The following is a 16,511-nucleotide window of genomic DNA, read 5'->3' as shown; positions in this document are numbered from 1 at the left end:
TCCGCTCCCTGTGAGGAGCTGCAGCCGCCATCAGGCCTCCATCAGCTCCTCTGCTCTGTGCTGAGCACACCCAGGGACTGCAGCTGCTCCACACAGACATTTCCCTTCTAGAGTCTTTTTGTAGCCCTCCTATGGGCACTTCCTAACAGTCTGATCTCCTTCTCATGTTGTGGCACCCAAAGCTGCTCACGTGCTGGAGGTGAGGCTGCTCAACGCAATGCACAGCAGGACAATCCCTTCCCTCTCCCAGTTGGCAGTGCTGGGTCTGATGGACCTCTTTCAGCCCTTCTGGCCTCTGGGGCACACTGCTGACTCTTGTTCAACTACTTAACAACCAGAATCCCCAGATCCCTTTCTGCCAAGCTGCTCCTCAGTCTCTCAACCCCCAGTCTGAATATATACAGGGTTGCCTCTATTGCCCCATCCCACATACAGAATCCAGCACTTAGAATCATAGAATCATAGAATTACTCAGGTTGGAAAAGACCTTGAAGATCATCAAGTCCAACCCCAGCCTAACAATAGTACCCTAACTCTAACAACGCTCTGCTAAATAATATCTCTGAGCACCACATCCAAATGGCTCTTAAACACAACCAGGGATGGCGATTCAACCACTTCCCTGGGGAGCCTATTCCAGTGTTAAACTACCCTTTCTGTAAAGAAGTGTTTCCTAATGTCCAACCTAAACTTACCTTGGTGCAACTTGAGGCCATTTCCCCTTGTCCTGTCCTTCTCCAGTACCTCCATGTTGTTTCTGTGCTGAGGTGCCCAAAACTGAACACAGTACTGGAGGTGAGGCCTCACCAATGCTGAGTACAGGGGCAGGATGACTTCCCTAGTCCTGCTCACCGCACCATTCCTGATACAAGCCAGGATGCCATTGGCCTTCTTGGCCACCTGGGCACACTGCTGGCTCATATTCAGCTGACTGTCCATCAGCATACCAAGGTCCCTTTCCAGCAGGCAGCTTTCTGTTCCCCATCCCCATCTACCAGCACAGGGGTCTGTGTTCCCAGGGAGTAACAAGTTTTACTATTAAAGACTGAGGCAAAGAAGTCATTAAGTACCTCGGCCTTATCCCAAGCCTTGGTGACCAAGTTGCCCTCAGCATCTAGCAAGGGATAGAGATTCTCCCCAGCCTTCTTCTTGCTGTTTATGTGTTTATAAGAACATTTATTGTTCTCCTTTACATTAGTGGCCAAGCTCAGTTCTAGCTGCGCTTTGGCTTAAGTTGGCAAGTTCAACACTTGCTCTTGTTGAACTTCATGTGGTTGGCGATTGTCCAGCCCTTCCATTTGTACAGGCCTGTGAACTGGAGAGGCAAACAGGACGATAGCCATGCGCTGCTACTTCTAGTCTTCAGAACAAGAAGTTTTCTAATATCGAAAGTCAGGGAAACAGCAATTTCTATGAGTCAATAAATATTAAAATCAAAATTAAGCAAGCACACCAAAATAGGAGCATGGGCACACAAGCCATACCAATGGCAGATTAACAGCTGCTATCTAAAATGTCCTTGCCTCTGCTTTCATTGTTACTCACACGTTATTTGGGCTTAGACTGTGGTAATGCCTTCAGTGTAGTAAGAGCTATTCATTGCCTTTTGAAACTCCCAGAGAATGTATCAGATAATGCATCAGTAACATTACTGACAAGAAAAGGTCATGGACATGAGAAATATTTTACAAGATTTCAAGTCTTCTCCAGCTTTCAGAACAAATGCAATGGGTGGGATACTGAAGCATAGTATCATTAAAGGCCTGTTCCAGGACGGGACCCATTTCATTCCTTAACGTACACAAGTGATCCTAGAAACGAGAATGCAATCTAAAGATAGTTCTTAGATCAGTAGCGAAACAGATCCTTACCTCCCTGTGTAAGTATATTACATCTGTGACATCAGTCTGTTGCTAAGCTAGTCTTTTCAGCTGACTTCGTTTCGCGAATGCTTGTTATGTGATGACTGTGCTAATACATGCCTTCCTTGCTTAGAAGCATCATAACAGAAACAAGCATACCTTGAGCAGCCGAAATGCTGCATATTACGAGTATCTCAGCAGCAGAGGGGAGGAAAAGCAAGCACAGGCAGCACTTCACACAGTCCTTTTTGGCTTTTTCTCATGCAGCTGTCACTCTTCTGTTTGACCCTTGTGGATGTAGCCTTAGAACAGTGTAAACAGACCATGTAAGAAATCACCGCTTTTCAACAGCACTTCATAGGATACCGTAAATTAGATTTGGGACTGTTAATCCGGTACATCAGCCTAAGAAAATAATATTTTATGATAAGCTTAGGCTAGAGGTTGTATATGAGCCACAACGGAGATATGATTCGATTCCAAGACTTTAACTGCAAAACATTAAGTTTAACTCATCAGAATCTTAAGCTGCTTCAACGACCAAAGTTATTTTTATTTTTGGAAGCGGATTATTGATGACACATCCCTCCAGCCCCAGGCATGCAACCTCAGCTGTCTCCACATTCCTTGCTGCCTAGCTACCAAATGCATCTGATGCTCTTATATGGGTTCTTGGCTGGATTTGTTCACGGCCTTCCAGCGGTTAAGAATTTTGCACCCATTTGCAAGTTGACCGGCCTCCTATAATACAAGGAATGTAGGGAAATGCATTCCATGGAGAAACGCCATAGCAACCATTCTCAGGAGGAGGGAGGTGATAGTTTAAAGACAATCTTCTGAGGAAAAGGGCAGCTGTGGCACCCTAAGATAGAATAGTGGAGCACATGGTCTGGGTAGGAGGAAGAAACAAACTGAGTAGAAGTAGGAAAGCAGTAGTTAAAAACTGATTATAAATACAGGAAACTGGATGAACATTTACACCCCAGGGCATTTCATGCTGATCCAGCCTTTACAAGCTCCTAGACTAAAGTGTTCCTATTCTTTTGGGTGGTTTAAGTAATGTGAAACAGCTCAGGGAATGATTCTTTTGATAAGAGATCTTAACTAAGATTGGTAAATATGTTGGCAAGAAAATTTCCCCTTCCACCTTTTAGCTTGAAGGTGCCAAGAAAATGAGAGAAATGAAAGGATGTGGTCATTCGGAGACAGAATCACAGAATTGTAGGGGTTGGAAGGGACCTCTAGAGATCATTGAGTCCAACCCCCCTGCCAAAGCAGGCTCCCTACACCACGTCACACAGGTAGGTGTCCAGGCAGGTCTTGAATATCTCCAGAGAAGGAGACTCCACCACCTCCCTGGGCAGCCTGTTCCAGTGCTCCATCACCCTCACTGTAAAGAAGTTCTTCCGCACATTCATGCGGAACTTCCTATGCTGTAGTTTCATCCCATTACCCCTAGTCCTGTCCCCACACACTACTGAAAAGAGACCAGCCTCACCACTGTGGCTCCCACACCTCAGGTATTTATAAACCTGGATCAAATCCCCTCTCAGCCTTCTTTTCTCAAGGCTAAACAGACCCAGTTCCCTAAGTCTCTCCTCATAGGGGAGATGCTCCAGGCCCTTCACCATCTTAGTGGCCCTCCGCTGGACTCTTTCCAAGAGATCCCTGTCTTTTTTGTACTGGGGAGCCCAGAACTGGACACAGACCTGAGGGAATGAACTCTGTTTTCTTGGTATTGTAGTCAACTGTTTCTGTTTGAATGAATCTTGCTTGCCTGAAAGCCAGTTTATTGGTATCAGGGTAAGTGAAGAAAATTTATGATCATTCTTCTTGATCATTCTTCACTTCATTGAAGAAGTGAAAAGGCTTTATATTGTGGATATGGTTTAGCCAAGTTAATTCCCAGCACTGCTTTGCTGTCATTCTCAAAGACATTAATCTGCAGAACAATAAGGCTTTATGTAGGTTTTCTGGACAAGCATTGCTGTTAACTACTGTCAGCACAAGCACTGGCTCATAGATTTCCTAGGAATCCTAAGGAATACGGTCCTTAGGAATCCCATGCGCTCTCTGCTGGCTATCAGGCAATTCTAACAGTCTTCCTTAAACATGTCGTTGGCCAACATGACATGCTGGCTAAGAATGAGGTATCTTTTTTTATCTATATAAGCAATCTTTATTTCAAAATGCCATTTATTACAAAAAAATGTAAAAATCCAGCTAAACCAGGAACACTGAGATTATTTTCCAGGACTTCAAAGTTCACTTATCTTTGTTCCTATCTCTTTCTCCTTACAATATTTTCCCCACTTCCAGTCTGATTACACAGGTGCAGTTGTGCCTAATTGGCCCGGAATAGATAAATACATTAAGAAAGGCGAAAGTTGTAAAGCTAAATGCATGCAACAAGTTCTACCACAAAAACCCCCCTCAAAAATACATAAGTGTAAAGTAGAGAGAATCTGCAGGTGTCCAGGGATTTGCTCAGTCATCCTTGTCTTTTGCTCCATGTTTAAGGATGCGCGTGAATTCAATGTAGTTGAAATTGCCCTTTTTGTCGATGGGTGCCTCTCTGTAGAGCTCATCTACCTCTTCATCTGTGAACCTGTCTCCCATCGTGGTCAGCAGCTCCCGCAGGTAGTCTTCTTGAATAAAGCCTGGAGTGTGATATAAGGGGAAAACAAGAAAGTTTTGTCATTTTATCTCCTAGTAGCTGGATGATAATTTCTTTTTAATTCTTAACAAAACAACCTAATCTTTGTTGCCACATGAAAACAAAGCCGTTAAAGCCTATCCTTCCTGAGGTGTGGGGGCCATAGTGGTGAGGCTGGTCTCTTTTCAGTAGTGCGTGGGGACAGGACTAGGGGTAATGGGATGAAACTTCAGCATAGGAAGTTCTGCACGAATGTGCGCAAGAACTTCTTTATGGTGAGGGTGACAGAGCACTGGAACAGGCTGCCCAGGGAGGTGGTGGAGTCTCCTTCTCTGGAGATATTCAAGACCCGCCTGGACGCCTACCTGTGTGACGTGGTGTAGGGAGCCTGCTTTGGCAGGGGGGTTGGACTCAATGATCTCTAGAGGTCCCTTCCAACCCCTACAATTCTGTGATTCTATTACTGTAACTGCCAAATAATTAAAGCATTCAATCACGTCAAGCCTTTTACTTCATTTGCGTGGTCTCACTACTTCAAATACAGGTCACTTTATGACTTGCTGGTGTTGTTACAAAGAACCAACAAGTTTGTTGGTCTTCACGTTGGACCTTCTTCCCAGTAAGAGGGCTAAACTCCCTGTAATACTGTTTATTAAACAAGCAGCCTCATATAAGCTGAGATTCCATTTTTTTATCAGCACTCCAATTACCAACTTTCTCTTGAATTAATTTTCTTCTCCATTAAGTGCCAGTGAACAGAGAGAATATGGATACATGTTGTTAACAGAGAACAAGGTTTACATAAAAGCATCCCAGCTTTCAAAACAAGGATGAGTCCCCTAACAAAAGCTGCTGCTAAACTGAAGTTAAAAGTTGGAAATTATGGTTTTAATTTTCAAACAGCGTTTCCTCCACCTTGAACAACTAATCTGAAGAAACAGAAGTTTGGGATTTTAAGTGTTTCAGTGCTGAATGAGGTAATTTCAGCTGCTGAGGAAACACAGCCTAATTTTTAGCTTGTGGAAATCAGAAATTTCATAGTAAAAACTGGTCACTACTTCTATGAACACAAGTGTTTATCAGTACACTTATTTCACCCCCATACCTGTTGCTTCTTCATCAAAACAAGCAAAAGCATTCCTGATGACATCTTCTGGATCAGTGCCATTCAGCTTCTCACCAAACATTGTGAGGAACATTGTGAAGTTGATGGGGCCCGGAGCCTCGTTCATCATGGCATCCAAGTACTCATCCGTTGGGTTCTTTCCTATAAATAGGAAGGATTCCTGCTTTAGCTTTCAGACCAAAGGAAGTAAATAAAAATCAGCTGAATAGTGTAATACAAACTGGGACACCTCCTATAATCTATCCCAAACTCAGTGTTCTCATTACTACAGCACAAATACGTTTGGCAGCTGTGAACAGAAGAGAGACATTACCGAGGGAGGCCAGCATGTCGTGCAAGTCCTCCTTGTCAATGAAGCCATCCCTGTTCTGATCAATCATGTTGAAGGCCTCCTTGAATTCCTGAATCTGGGACTGATCAAACATGGCAAACACGTTGGACGTGGCGCGCTGAGGGCGCTTCTTGGTGGTCTTCGTCTTTGCCCTTTTGCTGGACATGTTGGCTGTTGGCTCTAGGGAAAAAACACAACCAAAATTTGTTCTTAATAAATCACACTGAAAGACCTTAAGCAGAGAGATGAATAAAGGAAAATTGAAACCCACACTGTGGTGAAGAAATACAACTATGTCCTGCGATATTTCAGGACTTGGGGAGAAAATACTTCAAATCAACAGTGTGCTACATTGTAAATAAAGCAAATCATAGTTTTTGAAACCAAGCTCACCCATTGCTTCTATTTCTGCTTCAGTACCCATCTGCCCCTTATACTAATTCAGATGACCTATTCAGCAGGTTAGGAGGCATCACTGATCACTACAGCAAAGGACATGGGGCCTGCTTCCCTCAACATGTTATTTAGCAGTTAAATATATCAAGCAAGATAAATTAACATCCAGGAGGCAAAAATGTATTTTAGAGTCTGAGTAATATCTTATTCTAATAGGTGCTGTGGAAGGAGCAGTAAGGTCTCATGACGCTGACTGACCCCGATGAAAGATTGGGTCAGTTTTTGGAAAGGTTGTTGACCAACACTGGGGTCAGGGTGCTGGAACAAAGATAAGCCAAGCCAGATCTACTGGAGTTCTTTCCAAGTGAGCAAGAGGATCATGTTAGAAAAAGGATACCGACTTAGTTCTAAAGCTCTACATTGCTATACCCTCACGCAGTGTAACTATTACAGAATGCATATGCAAACGCCAGGATACTTTCTTCTTTTTGAAATTAATGACATAATAATTGTTCACATCCAAAGATTGTTTCTTTTAAGTTATCAGCGTTTAATAACACTGCAGTATTTGCATAAATCTTTAAGCAGTTCTATTTACCACAAGTATATGAATGTCACTGCCTCCCTTGAGCTGTCAAATGAAGAAGCTAACAAGTAGTAGCTTGCCTCTGAGTACATTCATATCACCTGGGCAGAAGTGAGGCTCTCAAGCTGATTGCTTCTATTTAGGTGGGAAGATACACATCTAGCAGTCAGCTATTACTGATAATACAAATACGAAAAAGCTACTCACACTGAGAAATGAGCACAAAGACCTCAATATTCACAGAATCACAGAATTATAGGGGTTGGAAGGGACCTCTAGAGATCATTGAGTCCAACCCCCCTGCCAAAGCAGGCTCCCTACACCACGTCACACAGGTAGGCGTCCAGGCGGGTCTTGAATATCTCCAGAGAAGGAGACTCCACCACCTCCCTGGGCAGCCTGTTCCAGTGCTCCGTCACCCTCACTGTAAAATTCTTGCACACATTCGAAATTTCCTATGCTGTACTTTCATCCCATTACCCCTAGTCCTATCCCCACACACTACTGAAAAGAGACCAGACTCACCACTATGGCTCCCACACCTCAGGTATTTATAAACCTGGATCAAGTCCCCTCTCAGCCTTCTCTCCTCAAGGCTAAACAGACCCAGTTCCCTAAGTCATATTACATAGACTCCTGAAAAGCAAGACTGAACTCACTACACCGACTTCATCCCTAAGTAGCACAATAAGCAGAGCAGCTCTGTTACGTGGTCAATCAATCTATTACACAGACAGAATGCAGTTACCTTCGGATTTAGCTTTCTTTTTTTAAGGAAAGGCATTTTACCTTGTTTCATATCAGGCACATGGCGTGCAGTACCAGCTGTCTGGATCAGAAAAGGATATTCCATAGTTACGTCCTTCCCCGCACGACTACAAAGAGCGTTACTGGCCTCCTCTGCTTCTTCCACCCTTTTAAACCTTAGGTTGACACACAACGTCCTTCTGACGTGTAAAACGACCCATTATGTCCCAAACTAAAAATAGCTGATGAAATGCAACTGTGCATCAGTCGGCAGCACCGAGGTTCTCTGTATTACATCCACTGACCGCAAGCTATCTGAAACGCCTGGCCTCCAACAATGTTTCAGCAAATAAATATGAACTCCTGACATCTAGATACCACTGAAGGCAGCTGACAATAAAGGGAGTTTGCTTTCAAGCTGCAGTCAAGAGTTGTGTAGAGCTTCAGTCTTTCCTACCTGAGTAAAAACACCCATACAAGGTACCATTACATGCTGAATAACCAGTAAGGGGCATTGAGCTAAATGATACCTGTAACTGTTTTATGAAATAATGAACAGGCAATAGGCTTAAAGCTACATAAACAAAAAGCACATTGTACTTAAGCACTTAAGCTTCTCTAAACTCAATTTGGGAGGCAGCCACAGAGAACAGAGAGAGCACAACTCTTAGTCTCAGAGACTTTTGAGTGCTAGTCCGTGTGTGAAGAAACATCTCATAGGATTGGTGCAGCTATGTCTGAAATAGACCTGAGGGCAGCTCTGGGAAATTCCATTAGAAACAGGGCGATAAATTGGAACACGGTCAGAAAAAACAAGGCCACTAATTCAGCCAGCCAAAAAGATCAACTTGCGATGGAAAAGGTTCCAAGTGCTCGTGCTCTGCGTTATCTCTGTGTGTACAGCAGTGAATGGCAATGAATGAGGAGTTCCCTGTAGTCAAGCACAAGACTCTCTCATCTAGGAGAGAACAGGACTTCATCTGACAAACTCACTGGGTCATTTATTAAACATAAAAGATAAAATAAATCATACTATTGGAATTGAGGTAAGTTCAGACTGAAAACAGAAGAATATCAGTAGATAAAGTGAATGGAAATACTCCACGCTGGAGAGCACGAGTCATGACACACATGGTTTCATCTGTTTAATACAGAGCATCAGTCTGTCTGGGCCTTCTTAGGAAGAACTTCTTTACAGAAAGGGTAGTTATGTACTGGAATAGGCTCCCCAGGGAGGTGGTTGAATCGCCATCCTTGGTTGTGTTTAAGAGGCGTTTGGATGTGGTGCTCAGGGATATGATTTAGTGTAGGGTTGTTAGAGTTAGGGTTCTGGTTAGGCTGCGATTGGACTTGATGATCTTCAAGGTCTTTTCCAACCTGGGTAATTCTATGATTCTTTTGGAAACAGAGAAACTTCTAATGTAAGAGCTTATGTCCTTCACACAAGATACTTTCAACAACTTTTCTCCACACGTAAAAGGTTTCCCTAAGTCAGTCCATTGCAGACATTGGTCTAGAGAGGTAGTAGCAGCACTGTGCTGCTTGCATGTTTACTTGCTTAGGCAGGCAATGGATAATAAGCTACAGAAACAATGGAAGTCATCTTATGCTCCTCTTCTTGAAGGCCACCTCAATGCTTTCTTTGTTACTAAGAATTCCTGACCACTTGTTATATAGGTTGTAAAACTTTCTGTGATACCTAATTTTAATGACTGAACAAACTCTCCACTTGCAGGGTAGAGTGAAAACCACAGTGATATGCCACAAAAGAAATAATAATCACAGAATCATAGAAGTTGGAAGGGACCTGTGGAGATCATCCAGTCCAAACCACCGTTAAAGCAAGTTCCCTTATAGCAGGTTGCACAGGAAAGCAACCAGATGGGTTTTAAATACCTCCAGAGAAGGAGACTGCACAGTCTCTTTGGGCAGCTTGTTCCAGCGCTCTGTCACTCTTACAGTAAAGGAGATTTTTCCTTATGTTCACATGGAAGTTCCCGTATTCCAGTTTGTGCCCACTGCCCCTTGTCCTGGTGCTGGGCACTACCAAGAAGAGCCTGGCACCATCCACTTGACTCACACCCTTTAGATATTTATAAGCAGTGGTAATATTCACCTTAGCCCTTTCTTCTCCAGGCTGAACAGTCTCGGGGCTCTCATCCTTTTCTCATAAGATGCTCTAGGCTCCTCATCATCCCTGTTGCCTTCCACCAGACTCTCCCTAGAAATTCCCTGTCTTTCTTGAACTGAGAAGCCCAGAACTGGACAGGACACACCAGATGTGGCCTCACTGGAGCAGAGGAGGAGGATCACTTCCCTCAACCTGCTGGCCATGCTCTTGTACTGAACCCCAGGATTCCATAGGCCCTCTTGTCCACAAGGGTGTACTGCTGGCTCATGGCCAACCAGCATGTACAGGTCCTTCTCTGCAGAGCTCCTTTCCAGCAGGCCAGTCCCCATCTTGTTCTGATGCATACAGTTATTCCTCTCCAGATGTAGGATTCTGGGCTTGCCCTTGTTGACCCTCATCGGGTTGTGCTTTGCTGAATGTCAGCACAGCCTTCTGGTGTGTCGGCCACTCCTCTCAGCATCATGTCATCAGTGAACCTGATGAGAGCACACTCTTCTCATCCAGGTAACAGACAAAGATGTTAAACAAGACCAGACTCAGCACTGACCCTTGGAGAACACCAGTGGCTACAGGCCTCCAACCACTCTGTGCTGAACACAGCCCTCTGAGCTCTTCCAGGCAGCCACTTCTCAGTCCACCTCACTGTCCACTCTCTGTTCTACATCCCCCCTAAACTCACAGAATGACCCGGGTTGGAAGGGACCTCAAGGATCATGTAGTTCCAACCCCCCTGCCTGGCAGGGCCACCAAACATACACCTTTACTAGATCAGGTTGCCCAGGGCCCCGTCCAACCTGGTCTTGAACACCTCCAAGGACGGGGCATCCACAACCTCCCTGGGCAGCCTGTTCCAGGGCCTAACCACTCTCCTAGTGAAAAACTTCCCCCTAACATCCAACCTAAATCTTCCCTCTTTCAATTTAAAACCATTTCCCCGTGTCCTGCTATTGTCAGCAAACACCTATGCAAACGTTATGGGAGACTATCCCGAGCACATCTGTTGTAGCCATAACTACTCCAAAACATACACAAGAAAGCAAATACAGCCTCCTCCACATATTCCAAGCTATGCGAACTCGCAACAGTGACGAGGAAACGGCCGGAGAAGGGCTGCGGGGCAGAGAGGCCGCCGTTCCTCCCACAGCAGCACACCCACACAGGCAGGAGGCTCCGCAGCTCCGCGTTCAGCCTCATCCCCGCAGCCTGGCGGCAGGCCCCGCTCCCAGCCGCTCCTCGCGGGCCGCCCGAATCCCCCGTTCATCCCGTCCCGGCCTCACCTGACAGCGGCAGCAGGACCGGCTCAGGGCGCGGCGATGCGAATCGGCGGCTGCGGCACTTCCGGACAGCGAGCGGCCGCCGCCCAGCCGGCGTGCAGGAAGGAAAGAGCGGGCGAGACCATGTCCAACGGGGAGGAGGGGGTCCGTGGGGCTGGTCGCTTCACAGCAGCGCCACGCAGAGCGAAGGGACCTCATTGCGCTCTCCCACTCGGCGTCTCGCCGCTCTCACTGCGGTCTTTTGGAGTACGAGAGTCTGTTCATCTACCCGCTCACCCCCCACCCCCCGCGCTGAGAGCGGCCTTGGTGCGGCGCGGTGCGGTCACCGCATTCCAAAGCGCGTGGGGCGGAGGCAGAGCCGCGTTTGGCCTTGTAAGGCAACGGCGGGAGTTTCCTGTCGGTGGGGCGGGACGTTACGGCTCCACAGTGCTGAGCCCTGCGGCCCCGCCTGTGGGAGGAGGATCACAGAATGACCTGGGTTGGAAGGGACCTCAAGGATCATGTAGTTCCAACCCCCCTGCCTGGCAGGGCCACCAAACATACACATTTACTAGATCAGGTTGCCCAGGGCCCCGTCCAACTTGGTCTTGAACACCTCCAAGGACGGGGCATCCACAACCTCCCTGGGCAGATGTGGTGGGTGTCCCGTGGGCTGCGCAGAGCTGCGCTGTTTGAGCTTCCTGATAGAAAAAAATCACAATTCTTAGCTGATATTGTATAGTACAGCTGGCAAACTACTTACCCTGCACCTAGCAGTAGTGTGTGTAAAAATAAAGGAATACCTGTGGTCTGTATCTAAAGCGTGTGGGTGTGAGTAGTTCTTAAACCACGCAGCACCCATATGTGTGTTAAATATTAACATCATGAGCAATACCTAATAGACGCGCCACAGAGGACTTCAGACTGTAGGCTACCTTAGCTGAGCTGTATTTGCTTTGTTGCCATTGGCCCTTCACAAGATTTTTTTTTTTTTTTGCAAATCTTTTTCTTTTAGAGGGAAGAGGGCTTCAGAAGAGGCATGTTTATAGCCCAAGGTGCTTACTGCAGATCGGCTCACAGCACAGAACTAAGCAGATAAAGACATAGAGATTTTGGAAAGGGGCCATAGGAGGGCCACAAAGATGATTGGGGGGCTGGAGCACCTCCCCTATGAGGACAGGCTGAGGGAGTTGGGCTTGTTCAGCTTAGAGAAGAGAAGGTTGCGGGGTGACCTCATAGCAGCCTTTCAATACCTGAAGGGAACTTATACCCAGGAGGAGAGTAAACTCTTCAAAAGGGCTGACAATAGCAGGACACGGGGAAATGGTTTTAAGTTAAAAGAGAGAAGATTTAGGTTGGATGTTGGGGAAGTTCTTCACTAGAAGAGTGGTTAGGCCCTGGAACAGGCTGCCCAGGGAGGTTGTGGATGCCCCGTCCTTGGAGGTGTTCAAGGCCAGGTTGGACAGGGCCCTGGGCAACCTGATCTAGTAAAGGTGTATGTTTGGTGGCCCTGCCAGGCAGGGGGGTTGGAACTACATGATCCTTGAGGTCCCTTCCAACCCGGGTCATTCTGTGATTCTTGATGAGAAATGCATGCAATCTTCAGTCTGGGGAAGTAGAAAACTTCTTTAGACTGCACAGAAGTTGTATAAAAAAGTTATGGGGAGTCTTATCGCTCCCTACAATGACCTGAAAGGAGGTTGTAGCGAGGCCTCTTCTCCTGTGTGACTAGTGATAGGGTGAGAGGTGATGACCTCCAGTGGTGCCTGGGGACATGCAGGTTGGATGTTAGGAAATGTTCTTCTCAGAAGTCCAGGTGGGAATGTGGCCCTACACCTCCCCGGCCTATGAGGCTGTGCCTGTGGAGAAGCTGCAGGCACTGCTGCTTTCTTCATGCAGGCTGGGTTGTTTTGTCCTTATTGTCTGCTTACTTCTTGCACAACTCAATTTGATGTCCCAGTCTTGGGGGACATCCTGACTGCCACCCCATATCAGTGGGGTCAAGTGACATTAGTGCACTTGAAAACAAACAAAATTTTTAGGTTGAGCAACTCTGTAATGCTTGTTTCTTTCTAATCTCACAAAGGCATCTCATTTTCTTCTCTTGCATTACATGTGAATGAGGTTTGTCTTTGCCTGGGGACAAGGCCTGGTTCTGTTGCTGAGCCTGATGTGTCAAGCAGTGTCCTGGGAACTGCAAGTAACTGGGAGTAAAAGGAAGGAGGTGGATGTCTGTTTTACCTCCGGCAGTTGCCTATTTTTTTTCTGCTCCTTGCCTTGCCCAGGACAAAGAGCAAAACCAACACCGAGAACACACAATAAACACCTGGCCATAGAGAACCTGGTGCAGGCAGTCTGCCTCTGTGCAGGGCTCCGGCCGATACCGGCTGTTGCCACCAAGGGGAGCCCTGGCGTTGGCCAGAAGACCGGGAGGCGGGTGGGGCTGCTGGAACACACACGGGAGGGGCACTGTGAAATGGAATTAGTCCACGATGGACTAAATTGTATTGTGGTGTAGGGAAGGTTTTAAGCTTAGAGGGCTGGAGCACCGCTGCTAAGAGGAAAGGTTGAGGCAGCTGGGTTTGTGCAGCCTGGAGAAGAGAAGGCTCCAGGGAGGCCTCGTTGCAATGTTCTAGGGCATAAAGGGAGGCACTGGCACAGTTGTCTGGAGAAGCTGTGGTGCCCAGTCCCTGAAGGCGCTCAAGGCCAGGTTGGATGGGGCCCTGGGTAGCAGAGCTGCTGGGGGGCAGCCCTGCAGGGGGTTGAGGCTGGGTGGGCTTTAGGAACTGTCCAACCCAAACCATATTTAGTGTGGTTCTATGATTCTATGAGAGCAAGTGGGTAATACCCTATGTGGGCTCCTGGAAATGACACTTAGAATGCTTCGGAGTTCTTCTTGTGTCTGAAACAGCCATTTTTTTTTCCCCCATGAATAGAAATTCCTCAAAATGGTAATCCGCTTTACTGTAGTAGGACCTCTTTGGTCTGTTTCAGTGCTGTTAACAACATTCTAGTTAAAAAAAACAACACCCTAATGTCTCCAAGCTCTGGGTGTCTCAGAAGCTTCTCTGAGAACTCAGTTTTTATAACTGTGATAACACCATGTGAAACATGACATCGCATTTTCACCTGTAATGAAACACTGAGCAGCATCTCTGGTTTCAGTACGGGCTGGATGAGTCAGTACGTGTTCATTTTATGAACTGCTCAGTATTTTTTTCTGGCATGGATTTTATGGTATCTCAAACAAATACAGCAGCAATTCTGTGGCAATCAACAACGCTTCTGTTAATTATATTTTATTCATGTTTAACAAAATTAGTCTAATTGCTTTCAGGAGGGGTTCTTGGGGAAATGCAGTGTGTCAGAGCTGACCTACAACTCAAATGAGGTTTGCAGATCTTCCTGTGAGTCTGGATTGAATTTAGAACAGGCCAGAAGGAAATTTGGAATAAAGCTGTGTTGTATAAAATACCCAAATGCATGGAAAGTATATGAAAACAAATAGTTTGGGGTAAGCCAAAAAAAAAAACCCAAAACCACAAAAACCAAAAAAAACAGGAGGAAAAAATGAGATTTGGGGTGAGTTTCATTTGAACCTGAAGGCCAATGGAGTTTATGAACCCTTTTCAGTGAGCACTGATGAACACATGGACAGTGCTGAGCAAATGAACAAACTGCAGTGAAGAGAACAAGCAAACATTCATTTTTGAACATCATCAACTAAACCCAGCTTCACAGAGCTCTAGGTTGACCTCCTTCCTGTAGCCATGCTTGCTAGTTCGTATCTACCCGAACACCCTGTAGGAACATGTGAATCTTCATGGTAGGGTTATGACTATCTGCATGTCTCCCTTGTGTGGTGCAGGCAGAGGAAGCAGATGGTTCATGAAGGAGCCATACTAGGATCTCACTGTGTTAATTGGCACTGCCATCACAGCTTCCCTTCTTACAGTAGCACTGCACTAAAAGTCCTTCTCAGGAAGAAATGGCTTCCTGTGTTAGCTGTTCCCAACAGGTACGATTCTGTTCATTTTTGTCCCATTCAGTTAAGGAAATCTTACTTTAGAAAGCTAAGTATTAAGTCTGTGGCCATTTTATGCATGAACACAGCCTCAGGACCAGCAGCCAAGTGATAAGGTGAAATGGCATCTGTAATGTGACCCAACTGCTCCAACTGAAAGTGAGGATAAGGGACGGCATAATCATTTTCCAAACACTCCACCCCAAACTGTAATCCGATACAGCGCACTGTGGCTCTGGAGCGATAGTGATGAACAGGAGCTGGTTGCAAATGGTGAGCAGAATTGAAAGAACTGCTTTGCAGTCACTCTAGAAGTGCAAATGTTGAAGTTTGGTGCTCTTGTATCACTCCTCTCTGAACTTGAATGAGCAGTGCACCTCTGCAGTAATGAAGGCAAATCAGATCCCAGGCAGTATCCACAAAGCAGATAGAAACATGATCATCCCACTATACTGGGCACTGAAAGTTTTGAAGCTTTGTCTGGCTCTCCCCCCAGCCCCTGTAGCCCAGCCCTAACTACACAGCATGGAACAGCTACAGGGAAAAACATGGAGTTCCCTCTTCCTTGCTGAACAATCAGAAAAGCTACGTTTCCTACTGCTCCCACGCTGGGCTGGAGAGGTACCTCCTTGCTGGGACAAACAGTGGGTTCAGGAGGCCAGATGGCAAAAAAGAAACTGAATTGCTCCACTAGGAATTTCTGGGACTCATCATCAGCTGTTATTAACCCTCCAGCAGACATTACATAGCTGCACTTAATTGCAAATCCCTGCTAGCATGAAGGAAGAGAATATTTTCACTGCATATACCCTGTATAATAGTCCCCAGAGAACAGTTAGAAATAAGTTAAAATTTAAGCAGATGCAGAAGAGTAGCAGAAAATCATCCCTGAATCAGGAAGCTGCTAATATATTTTGCAGGGCTGTTCCTGGGCAAGGCCAATGCTTTCAGCCTGCAGCTGAGGATTCAGCTTGCTGCTTGTGAGCGCTGCTGGAACAACATGCACCTTTCCATAGAGGAATCCCAAACACATGGTTGTAGGTGGCATTTTTCTTTTTCTTTTTGGCTTTTTGATGGAAAGTGGTGTGGTACACTTAATAAATTAATATATATATATTTTTTTTCCTGTAGGCTTTTTATTTCAATGATGCTTTCAGACCTGCAGTGATAGTGACTATGAATGTATTAAAAATTCTAAAGTGTCTCTGTATGGCTTGATAAAAACTGTTTCTGCATGAAATACAGATAAATACAACTAAATAATGGCAAAAGTCATCAAGAATAATATTTTCTTCGTCCTAAAATACTGCAGTTTCCCTCCCAGTGTGGATTAATTGCAAAGGTCTTTCATAAAATCCCATCAGAAACTGAAACTTTGCAGGCTCTTCAAGTTAAGTTA

The 16,511-nt window shown here is 45.7% G+C and overlaps 1 protein-coding gene and 1 long non-coding RNA gene across 3 annotated transcripts; both read right to left on the bottom strand.

Annotated features, from left to right (window-relative positions):
* Positions 1-1,143: 1,143 nt before the first annotated feature.
* On the bottom strand, positions 1,144-2,164 carry LOC146761796 (uncharacterized). The gene is made up of 2 exons (XR_014943428.1): positions 2,022-2,164; positions 1,144-1,315 (listed from the first exon to the last, which is right to left on the bottom strand). It is a non-coding gene; the product is annotated as an uncharacterized LOC146761796 (long non-coding RNA).
* Positions 2,165-4,017: 1,853 nt separating this feature from the next.
* Positions 4,018-11,179, bottom strand: LOC107310048 (myosin regulatory light chain 2, smooth muscle minor isoform). Of its 2 annotated transcripts, none has more exons than XM_015855346.2 (4): positions 11,113-11,179; positions 5,958-6,155; positions 5,624-5,785; positions 4,018-4,522 (listed from the first exon to the last, which is right to left on the bottom strand). In XM_015855346.2, exons 2-4 carry the CDS (start codon positions 6,139-6,141, stop codon positions 4,350-4,352), a joined length of 519 nt encoding a protein of 172 aa, XP_015710832.1. In that variant the 5' UTR covers positions 6,142-6,155; positions 11,113-11,179; the 3' UTR covers positions 4,018-4,349. The 2 variants fall into 2 exon arrangements, with proteins under 2 accessions (XP_015710832.1, XP_085395764.1); XM_085539638.1 differs by lacking the exon at positions 11,113-11,179 and adding an exon at positions 7,747-7,994.
* Between the last annotated feature and the right edge of the window lie 5,332 nt (positions 11,180-16,511).

This window comes from Coturnix japonica, chromosome 2 (assembly GCF_054131305.1).
Source record: "Coturnix japonica strain WE chromosome 2, WE-NBRP24, whole genome shotgun sequence".
Classification (NCBI taxonomy): domain Eukaryota; kingdom Metazoa; phylum Chordata; class Aves; order Galliformes; family Phasianidae; genus Coturnix; species Coturnix japonica.
The sequence above is the reverse complement of the archived record's forward strand: the minus strand, read 5'-3'. Positions and strand labels throughout refer to the sequence as shown.